General features: G+C 32.1%; 1 protein-coding gene across 1 annotated transcript; it reads right to left on the bottom strand.

Moving 5' to 3' along the window:
- Positions 1 to 2,454: 2,454 nt before the first annotated feature.
- Positions 2,455 to 3,497, bottom strand: BDBG_04054 (uncharacterized protein; the record flags this gene model as incomplete). Its single annotated transcript, XM_031721520.1, has 4 exons — positions 2,455 to 2,559; positions 2,861 to 2,953; positions 3,280 to 3,321; positions 3,352 to 3,497. Coding segments are annotated over 4 exons (386 nt in total), but the record flags the coding sequence as incomplete, so codon positions are not given.
- Positions 3,498 to 22,269: the final 18,772 nt, after the last annotated feature.

Raw genomic sequence — 22,269 nt, forward strand, 5'->3', positions numbered from 1 at the left:
ATATTAAGCTTATGAAGTACAACTTCAGTATCTGCTGAATTAATTTTCTAGAATATATAATCACTGTGAATAATATTCAGATGAAACCTTCATGAGTTGAGACTATTCTATCATAATCAGAGCTAACTAGTATTCATGAGATTCAGATCTTTCTGAGCTTTGTGAATTTCTATAGATGATTTATCTTTGCATTTATGAGAATCTTCTTGACTCTTACAGACATACTGAAGAGTGAAAATAAGAAGAAGTCATTCTATGAACAGAGAATGAAAAGATTGTTGAGAAGAGAGAACTGTAAGAACTTTCTTATTTCAGAAGCTTATGAGGTCTTTGCAAGATTGAAATAGATATTCACAGATGCAGTGATACTATTTCACTTTGATCTCTTACTCTTAATCAGATTGAAGACAGATGTCTTCTTCTTTATGATTTCAGAAATAGTCTTGTAACTACAGCTAAATAAGAACTGAGTTTCAGTGATCTTTTTCTCATGAAAGATGCAACCTGTGAAGATCAACTATGACATTCATGATCAGAAGCTTCTTATAATAGTGAAATTCTTTCATCACTGATATCACTACTTTAAGAGCCTTGTAACAGTGATTACTGTTAGAACTGATCATAATAGCTTATAACAGTTTGCTTTAATCAAGAAACTCTCACAGCAGCAGATTCACTGAGCTCAGAGACTGAGTGAGTTCTGATTCAAGATAGAATATATCAAGGAAACTAAGAACTCAGTGAACAGACTCTCTTACAGATCAGACTATGTTAAGAAGACCAGGACAACAGATACAGAGAGACTAGAGAAGACAGAAAAGCTTCATAAGAAGCTTGAACTGAGTGTTATAAAGAGATTGACTGAAGAGTCTCTCAATTCTCTATAAGAGAAGAAGAAGAAGAAAGAGAAGAAGTCTGTACAACTACTCTCTATAACACTGAGAGTCAACACTCTGAGAATCTCTGTGAGAATCCTTGAAGAGAGTATCTATAATCTGAAGAATTTGCAGGCTTTGAGAAGCATCACAGAAGACCTGATGTAAGGAAAAACAGAGTATAAGTCTTTGCAAGATCTTCTATTCAGATTGTCTGAACTGCAACTGAAGAATGAATATACTCAATATATTCAGAAACTGCTTACAGCAGAGATTAACTCTGCAGAAATAAAGAATTGAAGAGACTTAAATAATCTCTTGCAAAGAGAGAGCTGAATTTATGTGCCTGTGAATGAGTTTCTATATGTAGAACTTATTAAAAGATATCATGACTCTTCTCTAGTAAGTTATTTTACAGACACTAGAACTCATGAGTTGTTTATAAGAAAATACTTCTGACTGAAGGTGTGAGAACTTGTGAAGAAGATAGTGAATTCTTGTGCTGTTTATCAGAGTTCATAGATAATGCAGTTCAGATTATATGAAGAACTTACTTCTCTATTCATTCTGCAGAAACCTTGAGAACAGCTAGAAATGAATGCTCTTGTGAACCTCTCTGAAAGCAAGAACATATATAATGCCTGCTTTGACAGTGTGCTGGTGATAGTGAATTACTTTACTAAGATGACATACTTTATATTCATCTGTAAGAACTTGAAGTTAAAGGATTTGACTCACATCTTTGTCTGTGATGTGATTTGATTGCATGAATTGTCTATAAACATTATCTCAGATAGAGAATTAATCTTTGCAGAAGAGTTCTGATCTGATCTGATAACTATACTGAAGATCTCATGAGATCTAAGCATGACTTTTCATTAACAGATAGATGATCAGACAGAATACCTGATAAGTATATTGAAACAGTATCTGCAGTGCTTTGTTAATTACAATCAGAATAACTGAGTATATTGATTATCACTGACAGAGTTTGTGTACAATAACTCAAAACATGTCAGCACAGGTAAAACCCTCTTTGAGATGCTTACTGAGACTCATCTGCAGATGATCTTGATGAACCTGTGAGAGTATACTATAGAGTATGATGATGCCTGTGAATGAGCTGAGAGAATTCAGAAGATTTGAGAGAAAGTCTGTGAATTCTTGAGAAAGGCTCAAGAGTATCAGAAGAGATACTATGACTTCAAGCATATTGCAAAGAGTTTTAAGAAAGATGATAGAGTCTAGCTGAGTCTAGAAAATATCATTATATGAAGATTTAGTAAGAAGCTGAATCTCTTGTGAACAGAGTCTTATAAGATTATGAAGAAAGTTAGTTCACAGTTCTATAGATTAGAACTGTTATCTGAGTTACAGATATATAATGTTTTTCATGTCTCTTTACTCTGTGAATATAAGAAATTCTTAGAAGAGAATCCTGTGACTCATCACTCTGTTCATGAAGTACTAGAGAGTGAAAGAGAATATTAGATTAAAGAGATTATTAACTCAGAGAAGTGAGATTGTAAGCTCTGATTCAAGGTTCAGTGACAAGAGTATTCTGATAAGATGAATGAGTTCACTTGAGAATCATCTGAGCAGATAAGATATCTGCAGAAGCTGAGACATGACTTTCATACTGTGAATTCTGATAAGTCAGAATAATGCAGTCTTCACTAAGAATCTGATTATGATAAAGATATTAACACTGTCATTTGTGAACTTTAGTCTATAAGATAATGAGTTTCTACTGAAATGAACAGTCTGCAGTGTATACAAGAAAAGAAGAAAACATGTTCTTATTAAAGCTAAAAAATAAGAAAATAAACAGGGCTGTGAATGCAATTTAGAGATTAATAAAGAAAAAATAAAGAAAATTCACACTCACATTATCAATATCTGTGATACTCAATTCTCTCATAACTATCAATTTCTCTCTTCAAAGAAGCAGAGAGTATCATATCTGTGATATAGATAATTATTACATTTGATATAAAGATCATCAGAAATGCACAGATTTCAGAGAAGCTGAATATCAGAGCATGCACAGTTGCAGCAGAGCCTTGAAGACTGATTATCTGCATGTGTGACCAGATATCCCTTGCAAAGCTGTGTTCACTCTCTCAGTTATGCTGAAGTATTCAGCTCAGAAACAATGAGAATGCAGAGAGAAGGCTCATCTGTTCAGATCAACTTCTGTCATGAATTCATGACATTTGCATTGCCTTGATTACTCAGATTTTGCAGGTACCTGGAAACTCATCTCTCATTGACAATGAGATTGCAGAAATGCACCGCAGTGTGAGGACCATTGGTAGGGAATCTAGACATATTCACATATGCCTGGTCAGAGATTGTGTGGGCAGAGAAGGAATGGTCATAGGCCTGTGAGATCACAGAAGACACTGGTAACACCAGAAGCTTCACAAGAACTGTCAGCTAGAATCTGTAAGGAATTACTTGTAAGAAGACTTACAGCAAAGAAGAGAACTGCACTGCTTGAAGCCAGGAACTGGCCTGGGAAAGGCAGGGGGTTGGCCGCTGACCTGAAGATCAGGTGCAGTGGCAGGGCTGAGGGAGATGAAGATGTGATTGTGAGTGACAGTGTCCCTGCTTCATCAGCTGGCAAAAAGTAATCAGAGAAGTCATGAGAACACTCATGAGAAGCTCAGCAGTGACCAGACATTGTTTATGAAGAGATTGAAATTGAAAAAATTTTTATTCTTGAGAAGTTCTTGAATCAATACATGAACACTGTTAGAAATACTCTCTCTCTGTTATCTGAGTGAAAACACTTCATGAATGAATGAAAATACTCACAGTTTATGAGAATGAGAGCTGTTATAGAAAAAGAGAAAAGAAGATGAGATTTCATGAACAGATCTGGGATATTTATACTACTCTAGAGAGGTTTGTTTACACTGTGAGTGATTCTGCAGAACAGTCAGATCACTCTAGTAAATAAGAGTGATTGTGAATCACAGATCTGAATCTTTCTATATGACTACAAAGAGTGATTGCAGACTGCAGATATCTTGATTCTACAATTCTACAGAGTTGATGAAAGAATAGAAAATTCCTTATAATTCTACAGTGTCAAAGAGCAATGATTTGTGAGAATGAATGAAAGATTAACTCATAAATGTTTCTCTTTGATGAGAGTAATCTCACAGAGAGTGATTCATCTGTGAGATGAATCTATGTGATGATCACACAAGAATCTCATGAAAATGATTGAGAGTTAACTGAAACTCTTCTGTATGAAAGATATGAGATGAATCTGTGTGATAGTCAGAGAAGAATCTGTAGACTACAAAGAACCTTACAGAACAAGGAACTGAGTGACAGACTCTTTTCTCTTTATAATAATAAGAGATTTTTCCTCACTGAGGTTTTTTATAGATGTGAAGGGTTTTTAGTGAGTATTACTGCAGTGCTGAGCTGACTATGAAGTCACTCAGTGAAAGGCTTCACGGACAAAGTCTTAGAGAGGGAGAAGTATGTAAGAAATCCTGCTTCTCACAGATTCTTTATCCCTATTCCTATCTCTCACATAATCAATAGAGCTAGCGGCTCTTGACTACATACAACTATATAGACTGGAGTTCACGAATACTATTCATAACTCAGCTTGAATGCTATTATACATTTGACCTCTACATTTATCTTTCTACTGTGAACACTTCTAGTAGTTAACAGTACATATCACGCCAAGCTGCAAACACCCGAATAATCACCTGCGAGCACTTATTCTTACAGAAATGCTTACTGTCTGTAAATACTCTTAAACTGAGTCTCTAGACATAATCTTCAGAGACACCTGTGAACTGAAAAGAAACTTCCTTAAGTTATAACTACTTAAGGCCACTTATTGAATCACAATCTATAAAAGCTTTTGTAAGTTTGTATTTAAAATTGACTCATAAGCCCAGCTATATAACATAAAAGATGAAAAAGCTGTTATCTATACAATGACAGATCTCTATTACACTGAAGTCAAGAACTGACTGAATTATCTAGAAAATAATTATGAGAGACTTCACTGATCTATTCTTAAGACCTATCTTCAGAACAAGTTAAGAGACTTCATGAGCTGAACAGAGAACATCTGAGCTATAATTATTAATATTAGAAAAAGAGATAAGAAATCTGATGAAGACTACTTACAGTACTTCATAAAATTATGATATGAATTAAGATCTGTGAAAATAGAGCTCTGAAACAAGATCTCAATAATAATATTTATAAAAAAGCTGAATAAAGACATGCAGAACAAGCTCATTGAGTAAGACTCTAAGTTCTTGACTCTGAAGAAACTGATGACTCTTATTCACTACTTACAGATCACTGTGAGAGTCACAGATCTATGAAGAGCAGATCATCAACTAGTCTCACAAGACTCAGAATAACAGAGAACAGATTTATTAGAAAAAGATGATAAGACACAGAGAGATTTATATCTGACTACTAAGCAGAGAGAGAGAGCTTTACAAGCTTCTGTGAACAGAGTGTATAACAGAGAGATCAAGAAAAAGAGACTCTGCTTTATCTATTGTAAATCAGAATATCTCTGTGCAAACTGTCTGAATAAATCAAAATAGAAATTTGAGAAGTCATGAACAGAGTTAGTAACAGTCTTCTTAAGAGTCTTGAAGCTGACACCTGAATCTGTTACTTTCTCAATAAAAATACTTACTCATAGAGAGAGACTGTGCTGTGATACTACTGTCTTACAAGTATGAGAAGTATTAATGAACTCAGAATCTCAGGTCACTGTAGTGTCTTTAAAGCTCACAGAGTAAATGAGATAAAAGATGAAAACTGAGAATCTGCTCTTATAATAAGCAGGGTGTGAGAACTCAGACCTGAGAACTGAGAAACTCATAAGAGTCATCTTTGAATTGCAAGATCTCTCTGAAATCTGAAGAAGATTTACAGAAACTGTGATTATTGCAGATATCATAGATAACATATACTTGAGATTTGCATGACTTCAAAGACATAATTCATACATAGCTGTCTATAAGTCAGGTTTATACTTCTGATCAGTGTTGACAGATTCACTTATAAAGATAGAATCAGTTGATGCTACAGAGTTAATTAGAGAAGATAAGCATATCTATATAATAACTTTATAAGTGTCTGAGAATCTCATAATCATGAAAACTGAGCTTCAGATATCAGAGAAATACTGAGATCTTGCAGAGATGTTTAACTCAGTAAAGACAGCTGAGCTTTCTTCTCACTATAAGAAGAATCTGATAATAGATTTAATAGAAGAGTAGAAACTCTTCTGAGAATCAATCTATAAGCTCTCTCATTATAAAACAGAGGTCTTATAGACCTATGTAAAGAAGAATCTGAAGAATGACTTCATCTAATCTTCACAGATCTTCACAGAAGCCTCTGTGATATTTATGAAGAAGAAGAATAAAGATCTCAGATTATATGTAGACTATCATAATCTGAACTTCAAGATAATAAAAAGCTGCTACTTTCTATCTCTGATTGAGAATGTGATCAACTGTCTTATAAGAGCTGTCATATTCACACAACTGAATATAATTAATGTATATACATGACTGTGAATACAGTTAGAAGATGAATAAAAGACTGTCTTTAGAACTGCACTGAGATTGTTTGAATATCTAGTAATGTCTTTTAATCTGACTAATATCTCTGCAGCATTTCAGTCTTTCATTAATAAAATACTTTATATATATCTGAATATCTTCATGATAATATATCTGAATAATGTGATAGTGTACTTCACAAAGAAGAAAGAACACACTGAGCATGTGTGAAGTGTATTAAAGATCTTAGATAAGACAGAACTGTATATTAAGCTTATAAAGTGCAACTTCAGTGTCTACTGAATTAATTTTCTAGAATATGTAATCACTGCAGATAGTATTCAGATGAAATCTTCATAGATTGAGACTATTCTATCATAGCTGAAGCTAACTAGTATTTATAAGATTCAGATCTTTCTGAGCTTTGTAAATTTCTATAGACAGTTTATCTTTATATTTATAAGAATCTTCTTGACTCTTATAGACATGCTGAAGAATGAAAATAAAAAGAAGTCATTCTATGAATAAAGAATGAAAAGATTATTAAGAAGAAAGAACTGTAAGAACTTTCTTATCTCAGAAGCTTATAGAGTCTTTATAAGATTGAAACAGATATTTATAAATACAGTAATACTATTTCACTTTAATTTCTTACTCTTAATCAGATTGAAGACAGATATCTTCTTCTTTATAATTTCAGAAATAGTCTTGCAACTACAGTTAAATGAGAACTGGATTTCAGTGATCTTTTTCTTATAAAAGATACAATCTGTGAAGATCAACTATGACATTCATAATTAGAAGCTTCTTACAGTAGTGAAATTCTTTCATCACTGATATCACTACTTTGAGAACCTTATAACAGTGATTACTGTTAGAACTGATTATAACAGCTTATAATAGTTTACTTTAATCAAGAAACTCTCACAGTAGTAGATTTACTAGGCTCAGAGACTGAGTGAGTTCTGATTCAAGATAGAATATATCAAGAGAACTAAGAACTCAGCAGACAGACTCTCTCACAGATCAGACTATGTTAAGAAGATCAGAGCAACAGATACAGAGAGACTAGAGAAGACAGAAAAGCTTTACAGAATACTCAGACTGAGTGTTGTGAAGAGATTAACTGAAGAGTCTCTCAATTCTCTGTAAGAGAAGAGAAAGAAGAGAGAAAAGAAGCCTGTATAACTACTCTCTATAACACTGAGAGTCAACACTCTGAGAATCTCTGTAAGAATTCTTGAAGAGAATATCTATAATCTGAAGAATTTACAGGCTTTGAGAAGTGCTATGAAAGACCTGATGCAAGAGAAAACAGAGTATAAGTCTTTATAAGATCTTCTATTCAGATTGTCTGAACTGTAACTGAAGAATGAATATACTCAGTATATTCAGAAACTACTCACAGCAGAGATCAATTCTGCAGAAATAAAGAATTAAAGAGACTTAAATCATCTCTTATAAAGAGAGAACTGAATTTATATATCTGTAAATAAGTTTCTATGTATAGAACTTATCAAAAGATATCATGACTCTTCTCTAGTAAGTTATTTTACAGATACTAGAACTCATGAGTTACTCATAAGAAAATACTTCTGACTGAAGATATGAGAACTTGTAAAGAAGATAGTGAATTCTTATACTATTTATTAGAGTTCATGAATAGTGTGATTCAGATTATATAAAGAACTTACTCCTCTACTCATTCTATAAGAATCTTGAGAACAGCTAGAAATGAATGTTCTTATAAGTCTCTCTGAAAGCAAGAACATATATAATACCTGCTTTAACAGTGTGCTGATGATAGTGAATTACTTTATCAAGATAACATACTTTATACTCATCTACAAGAACTTGAAGTCAAAGAATTTGACTCATATCTTTATCTGTGATATAATCTGATTGTATGAATTGTCTGTGAATATTATCTCAGACAGAGAATCAATCTTCATAGAAGAGTTCTGATTTGATCTGATAACTATACTAAAGATCTCATGAGATCTAAGCACAGCTTTTCATCAATAGATAGATGATCAGACAGAATATCTAATAAGTATATTAAAACAGTATCTGCAGTGCTTTGTTAATTACAATCAGAATGACTAAGTATATTGATTATCACTCACAGAGTTTATATATAACAACTCAAAGCATATCAGTATAGATAAAACTCTCTTTGAGATACTTACTAAGACTTATCTACAGATGATCTTGATAAACCTGTAAGAGTATACTATAGAGTGTGATAATATCTGTGACCAGACTGAGAGAATTCAGAAGATTCAGAAGAAAGTCTGTAAATTCTTGAGAAAGACTCAAGAGTATCAGAAGAGATACTATGACTTCAAGTATATTATAAAGAGTTTTAAGAAAGATGATAGAGTCTGACTAAGTCTAGAAAACATTATCATGTGAAAATCTAGTAAGAAGCTGAATCTCTTACAGACAGAGTCTTATAAGATTATAAAGAAAGTTAGCTCACAGTTCTACAGATTGAAACTGCTATCTGAGTTGTAGATATATAATATTTTTCATGTCTCTTTACTCTGTGAATATAAGAAATTCTTAGAAGAGAATTCTGTAACTCATCACTCTGTCTATGAAGTACTAGAGAATGAAAGAGAATATCAGGTCAAAGAGATTATTGACTCAGAGAAGTGAGATTATAAGCTCTGATTCAAGATTCAGTGACAAGAGTATTCTGATAAGATGAATGAGTTCACTTGAGAATCATCTGAGTAGATAAGACATCTATAAAAGCTAAGACATGACTTTTATACTGTAAATTCTGATAAGTCAGAATGACACAGTCTTCACTAAGAACCTGATTATAATAAAGATATTAATACTATCATTTATAAGCTCTAGTCTATAAGATAATAAGTTTCTACTGAAATGAACAGTTCATGATATATATAAGAAAAGAAGAAATCATACTCTTATTAAAGTTAAAAAATAAGAAAATAAACAGGGCTGTGAACACAATTTAGAGACTAATAAAGAAAAAATAAAGAAAACTCATACTTACATTCTTAATATCTGTAACACTCAACTCTCTCATAACTATTAATTTTCTTCTTCAAAGAAGCAGAGAGTATTATACTTATAGTACAGACAATTATTGCATTTGACATAAAGATCATCAGAAATGCACAGACTTCAGAGAAGTCAGACATCAGAGCATATACAGTTGTAGCAGAGTCTTGAGAGCTGACTGTCTATATATGTGATCAGATATCTCTTATAAAGCTGTGTCTGCTTTCTCAGTTATGCTAAAGTATTCAGTCTGAAAATAATTGAGATATAGAGAGAGAGCTCATCTGTTCAGACTAACTTCTGTTATAAATTCATAGTATTTATATTGTCTTGATTACCTGGATTTTACAGGTATCTGAGAACTCATCTCTCATTGACAATGAAATTGTGAAAATGTGCCACAGCGCGAGGATCATTGATAGAGAACCTAGACATATTTACATATACCTGGTCAGAGATTGTGCAGACAGAGAGAGAGTGATCATAGATCTGCAGAGCTGCAGAAGACACTGACAACACTGAGAGCTTTATAAGAACTGTTAGCTAGAGTCTGTAAGAAATTACTTATAAGAAGACTTACAGTAAAGAGAAGAACTGCACTGCTTAAAGTCAGAGACTGACCTGGAAAAGACATGAAGTTAATCACTGGCCTGAAGATCAGGTGCAGTGACAGAGCTGAAAGAAGTGAAGATATAGTTATAAGCAGCAGCACTTCTACTTCATCAGCTGATAAAAAGTGATCAGAGAAGTTATAGAAACACTTATAAGAAGCTCAGCAGTAGTCAGACATTGTTTATAAAGATATTAAAATTAAAAAAATTTTTATTCTTAAGAAGTTCTTGAATTAATATATAGATATTGTTAGAAATACTCTCTCTCTATTATCTGAATAGAAATACTTCACAGATAAATAAGAATACTCACAGTTTATAAAGATAAAAACTGTTATAGAAAAAGAAAAAAGAAGATGAGATTCTACAGACAGATCTGAGATATTTATACTATTCTAGAGAGATTTGCTTACACTGTGAGTGATTCTGCAGAACAGTCAGATCACTCTAGTAAATAAAAGTAATTATAAATTACAGATCTGAATCTTTCTATATAACTATAAAGAATAATTGCAGACTGTAGATATCTTAGTTCTACAATTCTACAGAGTTAATAAAAGAATGAAAAATTTCTCACAATTCTACAGTGTCAAAAAATAATGATTCATAAGAATAAGTGAAAGATTAACTTATAAATGCTTCTCTTTGATAAAGATAATCTCACAGAGAGTGATTCATCTGTGAGATGAATCTATATAATAATTATATAAAAATCTCATGAAAATAATTGAGAGTTAATCAGAACTCTTCTATATGAAAGATGTAAGATAAATCTGTGTGATAGTCAGAGAAGAATCTGTAGATTATAAAGAATCTTGTAGAATAAGAAACTGAGTGACAGACTCTTTTTTCTTCATAGTAATAAGGGATTTTTCCTCACTGAGGTTTTTTATAGATATGAAGAGTTTTTAGTGAGTATCACTACAGTGCTGAGCTGATTCTATAAAGTCACTCAGTGAAAGACTTCACAGATGAAGTCTTAGAGAGAGAGAAATATATAAGAAATCTCACTTCTTACAAATTCTTTATCTCTATTTCTATCTCTCATGTAATTAATAGAGCTAGCAGTCCTTGACTACACACAACTATATAGACTGGAGTTCACAAATACTATTCATAACTCAGCTTGAATACTATTATACATTTGATCTCTACATTTTATCTTCCTACTGTGAATACTTCTAGTAGTTAACAGTACATATCATGCCAAGCTGCAAACACCCGAATAATCGCCTGCGAGCACTTATTCTTACACTTTTATGTGAATAATTTCATTCATTTTATAAACTGTTTAAACTGATTTTCAATTACTTTATAATATTATTCAGATATAACATAGAAAGATCTGATTAATAAATATAAAAACCTCACTTCTATATAAGACTAGCAGATTACTCTTTCATAGTAGTAAGATATTACTGAGGTATTACTCTGACTATTCTTACTTATACAATAAAAGAAGAATATTCACTTATTATCTATATAGAATAGCTAGATACTGACTTCTTATAAAAGAGATCAGTGATTTGTTTTTCTTCTATGAGAAATAAATATAAGAGTTACTATGTTTCTCATATAATCTTTATAGTATACTAAGTATTATATCTGTAATATTTCTGCAATAACTCTGTAGCTTACAAGCTCACTATTCAAGTAAGACAGTTAGGCTCACTTATACAGCTTCTTAAACAACTATCTTTATATAATATCACTGACTAGCTACTACTTCAGTTCTGTCACATTATATCAGTATAAGTTCTTACTGATTATATAAATCTGTATTACTTCTTAATAATAAAAAGCTTGATAAAATATTAAGTCAGATAAGTAAAGCTGCTTTCAGAGTATAATTTCTATATTTAATACTATTCAGATCAGCTTAACTCTGCTGATATATTATTTAAATAGTCTGATTATAATATTATTAATAAGAATGAAAATTTAATAAAAGAATCTTTATTATTACTGTAGAAGAAGCTGACTGCAGAGAATTAAAATTCTTTAAAACTTAGAAACAGTACTGATAAGACAGCTGTATAACTTAGTATAGAAGATAAAAGAAAACTCAGATTCTTACAAAGAACTAATACTAAGAATTATAAACTTCTTATATTATATCTTACTATTATTAAATTAATAAAAGATAAAACAGTCTATAATCTTTCAATCTGACTACTTTTAAAATATATTAATAAGTTATAGCAGAGAGATATCTCTACTATAGCTTGAATTCAAAAGTTAAAAAAGAAAGAATTCAGTTTGAATTTAAAAAAGACAGACTCTGAAAAGAGTAATATTACTAAGAAATTAAGTCATTAACAACTAGAAGAATATAAACTTCTACTGTTAAATAATTCAGTCTTCATCTCTTATAGCAGAGCAGTGTATCAGAAGTTATTAAGAATTTATTATAATAATTCTTATACTGAGTACTTCAGATTAGAGAAGACTGAAGAGCTTCTAAAACATAAATATATTTAAGACAAGCTCTAAGTAGATATTAAAGAGTATATTAAGACTTATAATATCTATCAAAGAATAAAGATTCTGCAGTACAAGTAATTTAATGAGTTAATATCACTGTCTATTTCAAAGAGCTTATAATAGAATCTATTAATGAATTTCATAGTTGATCTGCTGAAGTCAACAAGAGTCAAAGAATATAACTTAATTTTGATTATTATTAATCACTGTATAAAGATGATAAAATATATTTCTACTTACAAAAAGATTAAAGTCTCTGAATTGACTGACCTGTTTCTAGATATCATTATTTATGATCACAGTGCTCTGAAATTGTTGATAACAGATCAAGGATCTCTCTTCATCAGCAAATATTGATCAGCCTTTTGCTATCATCTTACAATAAGGCGCCTCCTCAGCACCGCATTCCATCCTCAGACAGATGGCCAGACTGAACGTCAGAACCAAGCTCTCCCCGAGGTCCTCTCCGAATGACCACACGGGGTCATACGCCACCGTGTTGGTTGAGGGGGGGGGCGGCGTCGCAACGGCGCCGGGGGGGGGCAGGGGAAGGACCGGACGCTGTCGAAGCGACCGGCAGAAGGGATGACATCCCACTACGGCGTCTACCGCCGCGGCCGCAAGAGAAGCAGGAGGAGGAGGTTGTTAGCCGTTACGGCCGTTGCGGTTAGCGATCCCACTAGATCACGTGACCCACCACTATATTATGTTCTTGTAGATAGATCTATCAATACAACCTTCAACTATCCTACAGGTTATGAGACCGTTAAGCGTGAGGCCCGCTGTGGTCAACATGCATGGGTTCGATCCCAGAATGGACTTAAAAATTCCTAACAAATACCCTGGACATTTTAACAGTGTCAAGAGACATCCCAGGAGTGTGCCCTAGAAGTCCCGTGAGCCCTAGGACTGAGTGGTCCAGTCCATTATTAAAAAGGAGCCATTGTGGGGAGGCCACTGAAGGGAGCCACTGAGAGGAAGTACTGTACTCTGTGGTAGCTGGTCCGAGGGGGGGTGTTGAGAGTCCCGCGGTTGGTCGGCCCTTCTACCAGCAGGCGCTGGTGGTGACCGAGCTCTTTTGCCCCAGTAGCCTACAGGTTATAGCCCGGATGGCACGTTTTTCTTTTTAGAACATTGCACCAACATTTTTGACATGAATAGTTCACCTTTTTTGAAAAGACTCTCACCCTTTATTAGAGATATTTCATTTTCCCTGAATCTGCCAGTCAGCAGATTTATATACTTTATATTTTTGAGAAAGCGCGTTCTCCATTGTAGAGAATATCACTTTTTTTTTTCTTTTTTTTTACATATCTAGGAGAAGCAGAGCCACCTCAACATGAGTGATATGCCTGTTACTTCAGAGTTCAGCTCAAGGCTCAGAATCACATGCCTCACTAGATAACTCATTGATAGAATGATCACTCATTATGAGAAGGCTTCTGACTTGCAAGATGAGACTGAGATCAGTTTTTGCCAGAGTATGGAATTTGATGATGAGACAATGAAGGAACTTCAGAATAAAGAAAAGCAGAGTTAATATTCATCTGCAGAATCTGTTCATTTCAACTCATTAAATTCTTCACTGTTTCTCATCTCTGAAATACTGACTTTTAATGATGATCTGAATCAATCTATCTATTGCATCACAGGCAATCTTATGAATCTTATACAGATAATACTACAGAATCAAATAACTGCAGCTGAAATCACTCAATATCTCACTATATCTGTCTCTGTATAAAGAGACACTACAAGAGATGAGTTGCAGAAATATCAGAAGAAAGTTAAATATGCACTAGATATCAAATCAGTGATCACATTTGATAACTCTAATTATAAAGTCTGGTGTGTTAGTATGTTAACTGATGCAGAAGTTATTGATGAAACTAACATTCTATTAAGAATTTAACAAGAATTCTCTTTTAAATATTATATTGATTCTGAGAAGTGAAAGATCTGTTTCAAGTCTCTATATAGATGTATACTGTCAAGTCTTATTGAAAATGTTTGAACTACTATTGAAACCTTAGAAGCTGATAATACTGCAGCTCTGTGAGACAAGATCAATATTGAATATATAATATCACTGACTGAAGAACAAGTTAATGTCTTCAAGAAATTGACAAAATTATAAGTCAAGAATAATGATTATCTTACTTTTCAGAGACATTTTCACTATCTTATTATCTGTCATAAGAAGCTCTGTCAGAGCACTGAAGATATATATCATGATCTTTTTCTCAACAATCTACAAGATTATCAAAGACTGTTTATTAAGACATGTTTGAATGAGTTTTTCTTCACTGATCAAGAACTCATTGTCAACATTAATATTAATGATTTGATGAAGCAACTGATTAATTGTACATTGAAGAAGATCATCACTGAACAGAAAAAGCAGTCTCAGACTGATTCTGTGACTATGAAAAAGAACAAGAACAAGAACAAAGATGAGAACAAAAGTATAACTGTGTGAAAGTGCACTCACTGCAGAAGATATAAACATACTGTTGACAGGTGTTTCATCTTACACTCTGACAAAAAGAAAAAGAAGATGGACAAGAAGAATGATGATAAGAAGAAAGAGAAGAAGAATGACTTGATGAGTTCTCAATCAGTGATAAATGCAGTAATTATAAAGATTGAGTTCTATTTCTCTTTCACAGTCACTGAAAAACCATTCTCTAGATCTTGGTATTTGAACATATATGCAAGTCTGAATATGATGAGTGAGCTTCATTCTTTTTCAAATATCAAATCTTTTAATAATAACATCTCTGTTGATTCTGTGACTGAGGAAAATGAGTGTGTCAAGAAGATTGAAACTGTCACCTTGAAGATTGAGAGTAATGATGTTAACTTACAGAATATTCACTATATTTCTAATATTACAGTTAACCTGCTCTCATTTGTGAAGCTTGAAGATCAGGGATTTCAATTTATATTATCTTTCACTATTCCCTCATTTTTCATTTGCAGAGCTCTGAATGGTGTTATTTTTCATGCAGTTCAGACTGCTCAGAACAATATATATAAGATTAATGAATAGAAGTTCAATGAGAATTTCAATCATCTGAATAAGACAGTCAAGTATATTACAATACCTCATGAGTATGATTTTGACTGAAAAGTTGATTTTTCTGTGACTGCTGCTACTACTGTTAATAATGTTGATTCTGTGAATGTGAAAACACAGACATTAAAGATATCAAAGACTCTTTTGAATTAACACTACAATCTCAGTCACATTCACACTGGTGCTATAATTACTATGATCAAGAATTCTCATACTGAAGTCACTATTAAAGATTCTAAGACTAAGTTCTTTTGTAAAGAATGTGTCAAGACAGATATGATGTGAGATTATTTAAAAACATCAATGTCTAGATCTATTTAACTTATTGAGAAGATTCATATTTGTAACATGACAAAACTAAAGTGATGGCTAGTCAGCGGTGTCACATAGAGATAGTTGTTTGAGAAGCTGTATAAGTGAGCTTGACTATCTTGCTTAAATAGTGAGCTTGTAGGCTACAGAGTTATTACAAGAATATCACAGATATGATACTTAGTATACTAAGAAGATTGTATAAGAAATGCAGTAACTCTTGTATATATTTCAGTAGAAGAAAAACAAATCACTGACTTCTTTAATAAGAAGCCAGCATCTAGCTATTCTATATAGACAATGAGTGAATACTCTTCTCTCATTCTATAAGTAAGAATAGTCAGAGTGATATCTCAGCAGTGTCTTACTATTAAGAAAGAGTAATCTGCTGATCTTATATAGAAGCAGAATTCTTATATTCATCAATTGATTCTTTCTATGATATATCTGAATGATGTTATAGAGTGATTGAAAACTGGTTTGAATAGAATGAAATTATCTATATGAAAGTGATGAGCTATATGAAATCACAGCAGGGCCTTGACACAGCTGAGAGTATGACAATACTCTTCTCTTTAAGAATATAGTCTTGATACTCTCAAGATTACTGAATTGAGAGTTATCTTTATTATATAGTAATAATTGTCAACTGATTGACAGCACATGTGCTGTATATAATATAAAGAAATAGATGAGTTTTTCTGTTAACTGTATAGATCTTTCTTTTCTCATCTTTATTTAAATCAAATATATGATAAGTGAGTTTCTTATATATTGATTTGAGATATAAAAAATGTAGTTAATAAGTGACTTACAAATCTTTCATCATATTTCATTCTATATATAAAATTCTCTGTAAAAGTGATGTATTTTAGAGACAAAGCTAACAGTAGTGATAGAATTTTTCAAAAAGATCTCTCTCTTCTGTGATATATTTTTCTTCTTTCTCTTCTCAATTGCAACAGTGAGTGTATGAGAGTATTATTCTTGAAGAATAATAAAGAGCTTATTCTGACATTTTTTAATGAATAAATGTCTTTGTGATGCAGCTGCAGTCTCTGTGACTGTTAAGAAAGCTCAGTTGAAGGTGAAGACAGTGATATTAACAGACTGCAGAAGCATCACTTTCATTGTCATATCTTCTTCTTCTTCTTCTTCTCCTACTTCTCTTACAGCTGTGGTGATAGTCACTGTGCCTTGCAGTGAGATGTCATTTCTTCTGTCAGTCAGTTCATCTATATCTGGTTCTTTCCCTGCTCTTTCTGTTACTGTTGCAACACTGCTCTCTCTCTCAGCCAACATGATAATGTATGACCTCATGTGGTCATTTGAAGAGGAATCTGGGAAGAGCTTGATTTCAGAGACAGTGACTCTGAGAAGCTTAATTCATAGTTTCCCTCTCACAGCATATCTGAGCCCTGCTTGAAATACTGCTGAGTTGAGTCTGCAGAGTTCTGTGATTTCTTTATCTTCTCTCTGTGAGAAGGCTCTGATGCAGTCTCTGACTGATATTATTACTTATCTGTACTGCACTAAGCAGCTGAAGAAGAGAAAGATCTTATATATTCATCTCTTCTCTTACTCTCATTATTTCTGTTATATCTGTAACAATGACTTCTATCTCTCTGTAAGTATTATCTACTCTACAAGAAGATGTTATATTGACTCTGATAAGAAGCTCAGATGCTCAAGCAGTACAGAGTGAGAATCTCAGAGCTTTAAGTATTGATAAATTCTGTCAAGACTGAGAAGATCTCTCTTACTCATCTATAAAAGAAGATGAAAGTGTGAATCTCTGAGATGAAAAAACATCTCAGAATAACTGATCTTAAGAAGAAATCAGCTGATGCTGCTGTTGAAAGTACTGTAAAGATCAATCACTGATTAAAAAGAATCTTACTTCAGTTGAAACAGATGACTGAGATGTTTTGTAAGTTAATAAGTTGATAATTTCAGTATCTCTTATACTCTTTTATAGTATATATACTCTTCTGCAGTATACTTCTCTACAGTGCTGCAGTGCTAACTTCTTGATAGACAAAGATACTAATACTGAAGATTTCAACAGTGAAGAATAAGTTTAATGAGAGTGTAATTATTGATAAGTAGACTCTGAGATTCTCTCTTTTTACTTTTTCAGCAGGCTGTGATCTCATTAGAATAACAGCAGTCTGTAGATTAATAATATTAATCTTTTTATTAATTTCAAATATCTCTTTTCTCTAACTGCTTCAGGAATTTTACACTTATATAGTCTCATTAAACTTCTAAAAAACTCTTTAAGAGAAAATAGAAGAAGAGTGTTACAGAGCTTATAAGACATCAGCTTATCACTGTAAGATTATCTCTAAAAAAACTCTTTGAGAAAAAATGAGAAGTCTTAAGTAGTATTTCTTACTCAATGTCTCTGATGTGTAATGAGATAATCTCTACTAGTCATCTCATAGCTTGTAATCTCTTTCTCAGTATTTTTCAAATACTTAAGTAATTCTCATAAATTCTCTGATGATGAATAATCTTCTCATTTAATAAGATATTAAAGCTTATCATAATATGTTTACTTATTCAATATTTTCTTCACAAGATATTTGATATCACTTTCAATCTCAATGTTATTCAGTCAAGACAGCTTTATCTCAGAGTGTTGCTTATAGAGCTTTAAATAGAAAATGTAAAAAACAGAATGAATTGATTTCAATTCTGTGAATAATTTCAACTCATATATCTGCTTACTCATCACTCTTGTTACTGAGAAAGATTCTAGTCATCACTCACTGAGCTTCTTATATAATCTTATTATCTTGATATTCTTTACTGAAAGTAGTACTTGATCCTCTATCAAGAACTTCATTGAAAGATATTATCAATTATAGTATTTTATCTACTACTTCTGAGTATGATGAATACTTTTCACTGTCTTCTCATGAATTTTATTCAAAAGTTTCAATCTCACTTTTACTTCTGATACTGAGAAATACTCTGTTCTCTGTATCTGTTTAATATTCTGACTGTCTATTCTCTTCTTTAAAATGTTATCTGTGATGTCACTAAGTAATGAAGAATTATATTTATAATAAGTATAGAAAGAAGATATCTTTAAAATTGCATTCTTTGTATTGTTATATATGAATTCAGCAGTCAGAAGATGTTTAAGTCAATTATTCTGATAATATAAACAGAATACTTGAAGATGCTGTTCTAGTGTCTGATTCTGATATTCAGTCTGGTCATCTGTCTGCAAATGAAATACAGTACTGAGAAGATGTCTTATTATAAGATAATAGTAAAAAGTCAATTAGTATTTACTGATGAAGAGAGATTCTTGATCTGTTATCAGTGATTTCAGAGCACTGTGATTATAAATAATGATATCTAAAAATAGATCAGTCAATTCAGAGGCTTTAATCTTTTTATAAGTAGAAATATATTTAATCATCTTTATGAAATAATTAATAATGACTAAAATTGAGTTATATTCTTTGACTCTTGTTGACTTCAGCAGATCAACTATGAAATTCATTGATAAATCTTATCATAAGCTCTTTGAAACAGGCAGTGATACTAACTTGCTGTATTACTTATACTGCAGAATCTTTATTCTTTAATAGATATTATAAGTCTTAATATACTCTTTAATATCTGCTCAGAGCTTGTCTCAAATGAATTTATATTTTAGAAGCTTCTCAGTCTTCTCTAATCTGAAGTGCTCTGTATGTGAATTATTATAATGAATTCTTAATAACTTCTGATACACTGCTCTGCTATAAGAGATGAAGACTGAATCATTCAGCAGTAGAAGTTCACATTCTTCTAGTTATCAGTGACTTAGTTTCTTAGCAGTACTGCTCTGCTCAGAGTCTATCTCTTTCAAGTTTAAACTGAATTCTTTCTTCTTTAACTTCTGAATTCAAGCTGCAGTAGAGATATTCTTCTTCTATAACTTATTAATAAATTTCAAAAGTAGTTGAGTTGAAAGATTGTAGACTGTTTCATTCTTTATCAATTCAATGATTGTAAGATGTGATATGAGAAGCTCATGATCTTCAGTGTTAGTTCTCTGCAGAGATCTGGGTTTTCTTTCATCTTCTATACTGAGTTATGCAGCTGTCTTACTGATGCTGTTTCTGAGCTTCAGAGAATCTCAATTCTCTGTAGTCAGCTTCTTCTGCAGTGATGACAGAGATTCTTTTATAAAATTCTTCTTCATGTTAACAATATTATAATCAGGCTGTTTAGATAGTATACTGATGAGATTAAGTCAATCTGAACAGTATCAGATATAGAAATCATACTCTGAAAGCAGCTTTACTCACCTGACTTGACATTCTGTCAAGCTCTTTGTTGTTAAGAAGTAACATAGATTTGTATAATTAGTAAGAACTTGCACTGAGTACTTACTACTCTGAAGATAATGTCATCAGATCTTAAAGAATTCAACAATTACTAACATCTCTTAATCATGAGTATCATATCTTCTCTGTATAAGTGATAACTTCTTAGAGAAGAAGGTCACTGATCTTTATTCACAGTGTCTTATAGACTCTGTGAAAAAGTCTTCTCTCACAGATATTTTATTGTCTGTATTCTCAGAGATGATTATTCTCTGATTCTTTCAATATTGAAAGGGCTTCAGTATTAACTGTGAAAAGATTTCACAGATCTCATTCTTAGATACATCAGTCTCACACTGACTGAGTAAGTCAGAGTTAAAGTGATTCAGTATTATAATATCTGTAAAAGCTTGTTTCAATTCTGCAAACATCTGCACAGTATCTTGAGTGAGAATAAACAGTTCTATTTTTCTGTCTTTCACACTTCTCTTTAACAGATCTGTAAGAAGAGCAGTAATCTGTGAATATGCATAGATGAATCATCTGTAGAAATTCGCAAATTCTAGAAATACCTACATCTCATGATATGTCTGCAGCACTGGTCAGTTCTTAATAATGAAGACCTAGCTTCTGTTCATTGAAATGCTGTTCATCTCAATAATGTAATCTAAGAAATCAATCTTCTGCATGTAGAATGAGCATTTTTCAGTGTTTATATAGAGTTGATACTGTCTCAAGTGACTCAACACTTCTTGAATATAGATATCATGTTCTTTCTCTGTTTTTAAGAAGATTAGAATGTCATTCAGATATACTATACAGGAGATGTTGACAAGGCCCTTCAGTGTCTCATTTATATAGACCTGGAAGATGACTGAAGTATTACAAAGATTAAAAGATAAAACAAGATATTCAAAATTACTGTACTTGATATGAAAAGCTGTTTTTCAAATATTGTCTTTATTAACTCTGATTCTATGATAGATATCTCATATATCAATCTTTGTAAACATCTTTGCTTCAGATAATTGATCAATCATCTCATTAATTAATAGTAATGAATAGTAATTTTTAACTGTCATCTTATTGAGACCTCTGTAGTCTATGCATAGGCATAGCCTACTATTTTTCTTGAGTACAAAGAGTATAGACATCTCTGCTGAACTCTTTGATAAGTATATTCAGTTCTTTGATTGCACTTCTTTAAGATATTTGTGCAGAACATTCAATTTCTTTACAGATAAGTTATAAAGAGATCTGTACAGTGCTGTTGCATTATTTTCAAGATGAATCTTATATCATATCTTAATATCAGGAAACTTCACTGCTTTTCTTTCTGAAAAGATATTCTTATAATTTATAAAGAGATGTTGTGTATATTCATCTTCAATGATGAATACTGCTGCTAATCTTGCAGTGAGAGTGATGACTTTTTCATCTGTTTTCAAGTTTCAGTCATCTGTTATACAGTATATTAATTCTATCTTTTTCTCAAGATTCTTCTGATGAAACTCTTCAGATTTCTCTATCACTGTCTCTTCATCAGTGAGATGATACTGTTATATCTGAGTGACTCAGTCAATGAGAGAATTGTTTTCTCTCAATTACAGAAAATCTAGAATGACATTCTTATCTATGATATTGACTGTGTGAAGAAGTAGACTGCTTTTCTTGAAGATTTCTTCTGAGTCTGTGATCACACACTTTGCTTAAATTATATCAAAACAGTAGTATTTTATTTCATCAGTAAATTTTATATAATCTGACAGATCTATCTTCTTTCAATTCTTTATCAAAGAAAAGAAATAGAATATGAAGTTAGCATTCATTCTGAAGTTGAGTAGATATCTCACTAGTATCTTCTTATTCAGAGTATACATTGTGATTATAACATGAACTTAAAGATATAAGAATTGTTAATTCTTTATTTCTTTCTCTTCTTTATCTTCTGCGGATACATTTGTCAGA

Source organism: Blastomyces gilchristii, assembly GCF_000003855.2.
Source record: "Blastomyces gilchristii SLH14081 genomic scaffold supercont1.6, whole genome shotgun sequence".
Lineage (NCBI taxonomy): Eukaryota > Fungi > Ascomycota > Eurotiomycetes > Onygenales > Ajellomycetaceae > Blastomyces > Blastomyces gilchristii.